General features: G+C 44.2%; 1 protein-coding gene across 1 annotated transcript; it reads left to right on the forward strand.

Annotated features, from left to right (window-relative positions):
- The first annotated feature begins 2549 nt into the window (after positions 1–2549).
- On the forward strand, positions 2550–9950 carry LOC120827466 (cyclin-dependent kinase 5 activator 1). The gene is made up of 3 exons (XM_040190360.2): positions 2550–3182; positions 4438–5069; positions 5203–9950. Exons 2-3 carry the CDS (start codon positions 4554–4556, stop codon positions 5692–5694), a joined length of 1008 nt encoding a protein of 335 aa, XP_040046294.1. The 5' UTR covers positions 2550–3182; positions 4438–4553; the 3' UTR covers positions 5695–9950.
- The last annotated feature ends 897 nt before the right edge of the window (positions 9951–10847 follow it).

Below are 10847 nucleotides of genomic sequence, written 5' to 3' on the forward strand. Positions count from 1 at the left end.
GAGCTAAAATGTGTTTCCTGTCCACAAACGGAAAACATATCGACTGTGAACATAAGCGTGAACACGTATGCTGTATTATTTAGAGCTATTGAGTGTGGGTTTTAATACGTAGGGTGGTGGAGTAGGATGGGTAGAAGGGTTGATTCAAACGCTGGATTAATCTGACGGGACGCGTCTGCTTTCACCAACTACATCCGTGCTGTTGTGTTGCGGTTGGCGCTGTGTGAGGAATCTTGTTAGGTTCATCACAGATGGAGCCCTTTGGTTACGGACTTGTGATGTCGCCGTGCTGCAGAGCGGCCACGCTGCTGACTGTTGGGAGGAGAGAAGCGCTTGGTCTAAATCAGGCTTTTGTGTTTTTGCACCCTGCTGCTCGCTGCCTTTCAGTCACAAATGGAGTCATTTGTTTTTTAGTGCTTACAAAATGTCTTGACAAAAGGTCACCACCAACTGTGGCACTGGGCAGTTGGTTATCAGTGCTTGGTACGGAAAGCGCTTCTGCTTAATTTGATTATTTCACATTCCGACATTCTTTTACCACCATGAATCACTTGGACACCCAGTACTATTACTGTTACTACCATTACTGGTACTGTTTGCCATTACTTTGGGCTGTACATCTTTGTCCACCAGAGCCTGACAACCAGGTAGATCTGTGTCGCCATTTTAACTTCATACCAAATTAAAGTTGGGTTTAACATTAAAATCACCAAATGTAGTATTGCATGGCATGTTTTGACCCTGCCTCTAGTTGCCCCTCCCTCCAGCCTCTGATTACCTTGTTGTTTGCACGTGAGACTCCCCTGCACTGCATTCCTCTCCCTCATTTGTGCCCGTGTGTTCCCACCGGTCCGGTCACGCTCACTTTCACACAGCGTTCCCGCACTGCTTTCTTTAGTCTTTCCTGCCTGTTCCTGACGGGTTGGACCCGTCATTCAGGTGTCACATTATTATTATTAGACTTTTTATTTTCTGGTTGTCCTTTCGTAAACTACATGAAAGATGGTAAACTAACCCAGATGCAGGTGTTGTTGTAGTGCATAAAACCAGCTTCCCTCTTCCTCCGTCCTCTCTCAAACAGTAAAGGCTTTTCTTCCTTAAGTAGCCAATGACTCGATCAGCCAAAGTGCAAATCTAGAATAGAATTAAAAAAGCACTCAGTGTTATTACATTATTAAGTACACTTCATTCTTTTAGGATAATTTAACGGTTGAAGGTCTCCAGTGTGTGGAAATATCTTGGGAGGTGAACCAAATATGAAATAATGTGTTCCTGCCACCTAGTGTCATATTTGGCTTTTGCGGCCAAGGAAAAGTCCACCAGATCCATCAAAGAGCGATCTCAGCGAGACACCCGCCATCACGACTCCCTAATCCCCACTCATGCCAATCAGGTCAGTGGTCCGAGCTTCTGTTCCACCGTACTAACCCTCTCATTGCGATAAAACAAAATATTCTCTGTGCTGAAAATGTCGAGCAAATAAATTCCCAGCAAAAGAAATATTCATCTGTTGTTTTTACAGTGATCAAATAAATGTAACGACCATGTTATACTTTCATAGACATGTTAAAACCACCCACACGTGTCCTATTTAGAGATAAATATATTAAATATCTATTATATTATGCGTACTGAGTCCGTTGAAAAGTGATCTATTGCCAAATGGAAGACTTTGTTGGACTAGTGTCGCTGTCTTCCTGAACTCTTATTAAAACCCTTTCTAGTAGCCATCATCTAAAATAGCATTTATTAATATTTGTTTCATTGGGGAAGCGGTCTGAGGAGAAGAGACTTGGTTTAAAATAAAAAGCGTTTTCATCAAAAACAATGTTAGAAACCGTGAAGGGTCTTTTATTTTGACAAATAGTCCCATGTTCCAGTCCTCATGTACTCTTGATATTATACATGTATGTTGGAGTAGCAGCAGCTCTACCTTCAGGTTGGATGACATTCTGAGGTATGTTGTGTAAAAAACCAATTGTTACCTTTTTCAGTCAATGAATTACTCAAACCTTCCTTCCTTCCTTCATTTTTATCCACTTTTTAAATCTTGTGACCACTATAATTTAATGCTTTGCATTACTGCTACCAGCGACTATCTGCATGTCTTTGGCCTCTTCAGCTTTTACCACCCAACTGCTGCCTTGTGATCCCCCTGCAGATCGCGGAAGACTTGCATACAAATGTCTTGCATTATTCTCATCAGAGGTTTTTATGTTTGCATTTTGCCTTCATAAATACAATCAAAAGGTCTCTAAGTGACATGAACCAGGATCCACAGTCCCCCGCGTCTCCCCGCTCATTTAACACCCGCGGTGTCAGCGTTGCTCGCCCCTGCAAATGATTCATAAAAATATCGCAGCCCCCCCCTTCCGCCACGCCAGCTTCAGCACCTCGGACAGCGAAGCGCCCCGATAGGCCGGAGGCCGCCGATGGACCAATGGCTTCAGCCGCGATGCTGTGAGCGCGACGACCAGCAGCCTCAGCAGCAGCATCCCGGCAGCAGCCAATAGGAGGGCGCCGCCTCTCTGCCGACATCCAACCCCGAATAACTGCAGATGCCCGCATCAAAGCAGCGGCTCTCCCTCCCTCTCTCCGCGTCTCTCCATCTGGCAGGTCCACACAGCCGAGGGTATAAGCTGCTATTTTTGGAATACAAAGTGGCCATTTTTTGCTTCTTCCCCGCTCGGCCTCTTGGTGCTGCGCGCCCGTTTGTGTCGACGAAGAGCGATATGTGCGGTTTTTATTTACGTCCGATGGAGGTTCGTCCGAGCTGCGAGCATCCTAGAGGGACGTCGATCGCCGTGTCGGTCGGCCTGTAGAATTGTCCGTTTCTCAATGGAAGACGTCTCCCTGCTCGCTGCGAGCGAAGGCGTCGAGTGCATTTCGCGTTTGCTCCGCATCTGCATTCCCATCGACGAGCCGAAGGGCTTCCTATAAAGGCGGCGCGCCGAGACACCGACCTGCCCGCTCCTGTAACATCGGGGCTCTTATATAATCCGCGTTCGCTCTCCGGACCCCTGACGTCTTGTGCTGGCGGTGCGGGAATCGAGCAGAACGGATGGAAAGCCCCCTTTTCACGTTTTGACCGCATTTGCCCAGCAGCAAGGGGGCCGGGGGGGGTGGGGAGGGGGTCAAGGTGTGATACATGGATCCCACAAGACGAGTCCATTGATTCGAAGGTAAGAACTATCGATTGTTTTGCTGCATATAGTCAGACCTTCTCCCCCCCCCACACACCCCCAGTTTTGATTCCAAAATGCACCAAAGCGAACACCATCTATACTCCGCTCTTCCTATTCAGATCATCCGTGTAGCTAAAAACAATGGATCTCTCAAAAATGAAAAGCTACAGCATCGTATGTATGTGTTGAGGTTGTGGGGGTGTGGGTGTGCAGGTCTACACGCTGGTGCTGCTGAAGCTGCCTGGTGTTGATGGGCTGTTCTCAAGGCTTCCATTTTGAAGCTAAGATGGATGCTTGCGCACATTTCCTTCTCACGCCTCTGTGGCCTTACCTTGGTTCTTATATAATACTGGTGGACATATGAGTGGCTGCAGATCCCGTGATGTATGGTAAACGAGTGCACACTATTAAGATAGGGGTCCTATAGTTAGTTACCAGACTTAAACAACATAAACAACATACTGAGCAATCAGAATTGCAAATGCCATTTAAAAGAGAACACAGTCAGTATATTTGAATATACTATTTATGGCTGATGTGAACCATATTAATACATTCTAATATTCTGATATTTATTTTACTCTGTATTTGTATTTTACTGTGTATAGTTACCCCCTGGTCAGGCCTGCATGCTAATGTGCTGATGTGAGATATATTCGCATAATAATGAAATATCAGCAACAATACACTGTCACAGACTTCAAGGCTCAATTGTAAAATATCAAAGTCGCTCAGTATAATTTTCTTTGACAGACTCCTTTATGTGACCATTTATCACACTGTGCTGTCATCTGTTTATATGAAGTAATGCCGTCAATATATAGAATTTGTATTTATATAATTGGTAGTACATTTTGTCACTCAAGTCTAAAACCCGATAAAACAATCTGTGCACTATTATTGAACGTTTAATCATAAATAATATTCCTCAGTAGAAATTCCACAAAATTTCTACTGAGGAAGATTGCGAAACTCAAAGGTTCTGGAAGTAGATCTTGGTTGTTTTTCTCTTTGCTCATGTTGTTGAAGACTCAATGAGAATGCTTGTGGTTTGCCGCTCAGAAAGACAATGAGATGCAAATAACTTTCCAGAAAGGCTAGTAAGTAGAGCTTGAGTGTTGTCTTTCTTTAACTCAACTTAAGTCTTTTGCTCATTCTTTATGAAGCGTTTGTTATTGACAGGTTGATCTGAGTTGTTTAGTAATCTAACTAACGGAGACTATTTCCACACCTTCTTGTTTTTGTCTCCCAGGTTTGACTTTCTCCAAAAGTGAGACATTTGGATCCTCTCAAAGATTCAAACAGTCTTCCCCTTACCGCCTCCCACCACCCTTTCTGAGACCCACTGGTAACCCTCGTGCAGACATCATGGGTACGGTGCTGTCTCTGTCTCCCAGCTACCGCAAGGCGGTGCTGTTTGAGGACGGCCCTGCCGCGGTCGGCCACTATACGGCAGTCCAGAACAGCAAGAACGCCAAGGATGCCGCCGCGGCAGCTGGAAAATCCCTCAAACGCCCCTCCATTATCAGTGTGTTGCCATGGAAACGCATTGTGGCTGTATCGGCAAAGAGGAAGGGGTCCAAGAAGTTGCAGGCGGATGGCGGGGACGGTGGGAAAGGGAGCTCCCCGGATGGCGACGCCTTGGCCACGGCCACCTCAGCCTCCAGCAGCCTGAAGCTGAAGAAGTCTCAGTCCTGTGCTAACCTTTCATCTTACACCTCTGCCCAGGACCCCTCGACCACTACCACCACTACCTCCTCCCTACTGCCAATCTCCAAGACCTTGGCTAATGTAGCTACTGTTGCTGCCAAAAATACTTCCCTGACCGGCTCCGGGGTCCAGCCAGCGACCGCAACCGGCACACCCAAACGTGTCATTGTCCAGGTAATCCAAGCGTTATTTTATTAACGAAAGTTGTTGCTAACTGATTCTTTCATCATGAGCTACGAGCTGCTGCCTCATATCGTCGATTCTTTTGACATTCCTTATACCTTTCCTTTCTTTCTTCGCAACCCAGGCTTCCACCAGCGAACTGATGCGCAGCCTGGGCGAGTTCCTGTGCCGTCGGTGCTACAGACTGAAGCGTCTCTCTCCCACAGATCCGGTGCTGTGGCTGCGCAGCGTTGACCGCTCCCTCCTCCTGCAGGGCTGGCAGGATCAGGGCTTCATCACTCCGGCCAACGTGGTCTTCCTCTACATGCTGTGCCGAGACGTGGTCTCATCCGAGTTGGCTTCAGAGCGTGAGCTGCAGGCTTCGCTTCTCACCTGCCTCTACCTGTCTTACTCCTACATGGGCAACGAGATCTCCTACCCGCTGAAGCCCTTTCTGGTGGAGGCGGAGAAGGAAGCCTTCTGGGACCGCTGCCTTGACATCATCAACCGCATGAGCGGCAAGATGCTCCAGATCAACACCGACCCACACTACTTTACCCAGGTGTTTGCTGACCTCAAGAACGAAAGCAAGAAGGAGGAGGAGAAGACCAAACTCCTCATAGGCCTTGACCGATAAAAGGGAGCAGGGAGGGGAAACGGAAAGCTGGACGGACAGAAGATTGACAGAGTTCGTGGGTTGAGTAGTCGTGTAAAGCAGCGTAGCGACACAATGGAGCAGTGCTGTTGTCTGGCGTCTGTACTAGTTTATCATGAACCAAATTTCCTGTTTTGCAAAGTAGAACAAAGAGCTTTTGGGATTCAGCCCAGCGTTTTCACTTGATATTGGTCAGTATCCAAACAAGGGATGAAACTGATTTATGTGTAAAAAGAGGCAGTCACACAGGCTCCTTTTACCATAACAAAACAAATTAAATTAGGGTCGCTGTGTGGTGTGGCCACTCCATCATTAGCCACATTATTGGTCGTGATTGCATCTGATTAGATCCTAGAGCTTTGAAGACCACTTGTTTATATCCAACAGCTGGTGCACATGACTCAGTAAGTGACAATAACAAGCTTTAATGCAGAGATATGATCACTGGACCAACGTTCTATTAAAGGCCTGTTCAGCAGGGTTGGCGCTGTGACATTACCAGGCTGTCAGAAAGAGATATCTGTAATTTCCATCGCTTGCCTCAGGCTCAGAGACATGTATCCTTCTGACCTGAAATCAGTTTTGATAAGATTAGAAAAGATTATTTTTTGGGATCCAAATGAAAAGGATTAGAAACGCTATACAACACAGCATAACTAATTAAGGGTGAATATTATAAACACAGAGATCAAGTCTATTGATAGGTGATATTCTACGATTAGCATAGAGGCATTTCCCCCATAGAGAGATGTCAGGGAGATGAACACCAAGAACCACCTTGCATGCGGTCACTTCATGTCCTTGCACATGACCACCTGCTCATTGCCAACTCCACCTCGTTCCTATTGTCCTGGCCAAATATATTGCACTCACCAAAACTTGCCAACAGCTCCAATGCTGTGACCTTCAGAGCATCCATTGATACATGGATGAGGTAGAATCAACCAGAACACGACTGGTCTGCAAACTCGTCAGACTGTGAAATTTAGGTCGCTGTTTTAGCGTTATTGTACTTTAGTGGATCAATTCATCCACATCACAAAGCACTGTGCTTTCAAGGTAACATTTGGGCACATCCAGTCAAATCTGCTGTGTATTAGGAAATCAGTTATATATTTTTAAGAGTATGAAATACTAACACGTTGGGCAAAGATTGATAATCGTTCACAAGCCCCGCCGTAAGATGTTTACATTTACGAAAACACGGGAAAATGCAATACTGACCGTCCATATTTTACACAGAGAATGATTTCTTCCATTCCTGCTTGTCCCCTGCACTTTGTCCTCCTTGGTGCTGTCCTGAGGTGAGCAGGGGGAAACGGTTAACTGATAGAAAGAAAGAAGACGGATAGAACCCTGCGCTCATGTTGAATGAATGACGGGTGCTGCTGTGTCACGGAGGACGTATTCAAAGTGTAGACCGCGTGATCGGTTTCAACCAATGGCCACACGCGTCGGAATGAAAGAAGATGTGACGACGTTCCAGGTGTGTGTGGGCAGACGCCACCAGTGTCGATGTGACTTTTTACTTGCGGCCCACTCGGCTCGAGGGACCTCCTCTGCTGTTTGAAGCGTCCCCCCCCCTCCTCTCTCTCCTCTGTCCTCTCTCCTCTGCTCGTTACTCTTCAAACAAACTAAAACGACACAGATTAACCCTCTCTTTCCACCTGCTCGAGTCCGGTCTCTACTGGTCCTCCCCAGTCTGGTGCGGTCCGATCCAGGCGTCCCATTTTTAGAGACTCGCTGGTCTGCTGACCGGATCTCTTAGTTATTCACAGAGTTGTTTGGCATGCATGAGTGCTTCTATAGGTTTCTTAGCATGCTGCTTTTTGTTGGGCACACCGCACCTGATCTTACACAAGAGACTGAGCGGTGGCCACGCTGAACTGCTGAAATCTAGACTCAGTGACGTGACGTCCAAGCAACTCGGCCCAAGGACAGTTTAGAGAAGAAAATGTGTGAGAGGCTTGTTGCATCCTTGCCTGCCCACGGATCAATCCTTCTGCAGTAGTTGTTCTGGTCTTGGTTGCATGGTGCTTATGGGTCTAAAAAACACCGTCTGAGAGTGAATGATTCCCCTTTACAGAAACCAGCAAAAGCCTCCAAAAATCCCAATCTCGTGCAAATGTCTGTCGGTGAATTTCCCATAATACAAACCCTGCACCTCCAGTTTGTAACTACGGCTTTCAGATACTTAAATATTCAATATTCAAGTACTACAAGAAGGAAAATGAACCGAGTGCCTCATGAGATTACTTGCCTTGATGACGACATGTCACTGAGTCTAACTGAAAGCCAATGAACTGTCTTCAAGTTTTAAAAAGCTCCGCCTTCTCAAACAGGGCAGCGATCTTGTGCCATATCATTCCAGAGACTAATCGTTTCATAGCGCAAAACCTACAAAACACAAAGAAACATGAGCCAACTCTAAGTGTCCCCCTGCTGAACTAGAAAAGACCATTATGGAATCACACACACACTTTCCCCTGTGTTGCCATGTCATGCATCGAAGATGTTGGACTAGAAAAAAGAGACCTTTTTTCAAATGGAAAGGACACAGAATTGAAATGAAGGGTTTGTGATTCTAACACACGGTGAAGTTTCATGTGTCATTTTGTAAAAATGTGAGACGAAATTGGAGTGATCCAATGCATTCTGCATTCTGTTACAACATGTATGATTTATGGAAAGGCGATTTGACCTGCTTTTTGAAGTGATAAAAAGTAAAATAATGGGTGGATTTTAAAAGCTTGTCAACAAAACAGAATGTGATTCCCGCTCCCAGGCTGGGTGTGTCCACGATGCAGCAGATGCTTTGACTCCCGCTGTGTTTTGTGTCCTGGTGAAAACCGTCTGGGCTGCAGTAGGTACCATGCTGTGAAAAATAATGTAGCCTTGATGCAGAGTTGGATCCAATGAGACACATATGCACAGGAAGATTGAATCCATGGTAAACATGCATGTTTACATGTCCGTCCTCCGAGCTGTTGGTGATGGGTTGAAGAGTGCACAAGTAGCATTCCTCTGATGACTGTTGTGTGATCTTAATTTGTTGTACTGCAGTTTGTTGCTTTAGGGGAAATAAATCACATCAAGAGATTTGGTAAACTGACAGAAGGCACAGTAATAAACATTAACGTGTATTCTTTGCTACAAGACAGCAGTTTGACTATCACCCATATTTAATGTGGGAGTGATGATTCTGGTAAAACTGAAGGCTCAAATGACCGTACACTAAGCCCCGCCCCCTTTGGTTAGTGTCGCAAGTTGTATTTATATTCTAAGTAAGCTAACATTAGCTCAACGACTTGATTAAAAATTAATTCTGCACCTCACTTTGTTATATGTGCCGGCTGACTTTTAAATGTTTTAAAATGTCTCCTAAATATGCCCTTGATGACTGAAGTTATAGCTTTCATGTCCAAATTTATGGCAAAACTGAGCTTTGTAGATGAGGCAAAAATCTATATCAAAACAGTATCGTTCTTGTATTGCAGTGCAGGAAAAAGTAGTGTTATAACCTCAGTAGAGGTTGGTTATTACTGTCCTTTTGCTCTTGTGAAATGTTTTTTTTTAAAGAATCAAATGATTTAGTGAACAATTGTACAATTTCTATTAAATTTAAATTTGACACACAAAACACAGCCCCACTCACCCGCACGGATCAGGTTTTAATTCTCTAACACCATGTGAAGACAGCTTTCGGCGGACAAGAGGAGAGACAAAGTATTTTTTTCTGTGAAACAAAAGAACTGTTGAGCAAAAGCAAAACATGATATTTTACCCTATTTTTGTTTCGGCTTGCTTCTGGTCCTTTGAGTTGTGCAGGATCTTTACAAAAAGAGACAAGGATGCAAGGGAGAGGAAATGCATCTCTGAAGGAACCCTTTTCTTGCATTGGAGAGGGAAGTACAAGTACGCTCCTCCTGTACATGCTCACTGAGCAACTCATAACTATGTGCCATATTTTATCTTGCAACGAGTACAAGAGAAAAACTTTGATGTAACATACGAAACTATGATAATGATGACAACGTTATTTTGATTTCTCTTCCTCTTCATTTGTGAATCCCGTTGTGCATATAAGAATCTTTGTTGAACAAAAGTCACGGCTGCTAGTGTCATTAGAGTGCTGATGCTGCAGTCTGTTATTATGTGGATGTATGAATACGTATGTGAGAAATAAGAACCATTTGATCAACTGTTACAGGTACTTTATATAAAAACATTTACAAGCACGTGTCCCTTTTTTATTTTCACGTGTTATGATGTTTTAGATGGATAGAGAGACAGTTCTTAGTCTGACCACACCAAGGCAGCACTGAGTAGTTCAAAAGAGCCACGGGAACCTGCAGGTGAGGGTGCTGGGGAGTGGGTGAGGTTTAAGGATGAAGTGTCATTTTGAGAGTTCTTGAAAGCGTCTATCCGTGATGCACCGAGAGACAACAAGGATATCCGTATCCTGGATATAATCCTAGCTAAGGTGCTGATATTGTATTACTAGGTGAGGTTGGCAGCATGTAAGCACTTAAGGAAAAGTTCAAATTACACCTGTCTTACTGTATACATAATCAGAAGTGATGTTCATAAATAGCATGCTGATCTGCTCAGTACACTAAGTATTTCTCTGTTTTTCAGATGCTACTCTAGATACACTATGGTGAATCATGTTGGCGTAATATTTACATTGTCGCTTGTACACCTGAAATCTGCTCAGAAACACAAGATCTAAGATTCTTCAAGCAATTCTCTCGACTGCAACTGGGATTTAAAAACAAGTTGTTATAAAATAAACCGTTGAAAGGGTAGTTTAAGAATATCAGAACCAGAAATATTTAATCCAAGCACAAAATAACATATAAAAAATTAATTATTGTGTAAAATGTATGATGATAATAATAATGTAGATAACACAATATCTGAGAAGAATATTAGCATGATGATAACAAAAATGCAAGTGAGAAAACGAGAAATTAAATAAATATCCAAATATGTATCACACAAAATTACACAGTATTACAAAAGTGTCAATAAACAAGGACAAAACATGTTTGGAGTGTAATTGTGTGTACAATTGACACAGCATTCTTGTTTCCGCTTCACTGCGGCGTTGTCCATGGTGCTGAATTTGTTTC

This window comes from Gasterosteus aculeatus, chromosome 11 (genome assembly GCF_964276395.1).
Source record: "Gasterosteus aculeatus chromosome 11, fGasAcu3.hap1.1, whole genome shotgun sequence".
NCBI classification, from domain to species: domain Eukaryota; kingdom Metazoa; phylum Chordata; class Actinopteri; order Perciformes; family Gasterosteidae; genus Gasterosteus; species Gasterosteus aculeatus.

What these genes read in the sequence shown, in the direction of transcription:
- LOC120827466 (XM_040190360.2), top strand. Translation starts at nt 4,554, where the DNA reads ATGGGTACGGTGCTGTCTCTGTCTCCCAGCTACCGCAAGGCGGTGCTG. An exon ending in CCAAACGTGTCATTGTCCAG is followed by an intron (nt 5,070 to 5,202) that starts GTAATCCAAGCG and finishes TTCGCAACCCAG; the next exon opens with GCTTCCACCAGCGAACTGAT.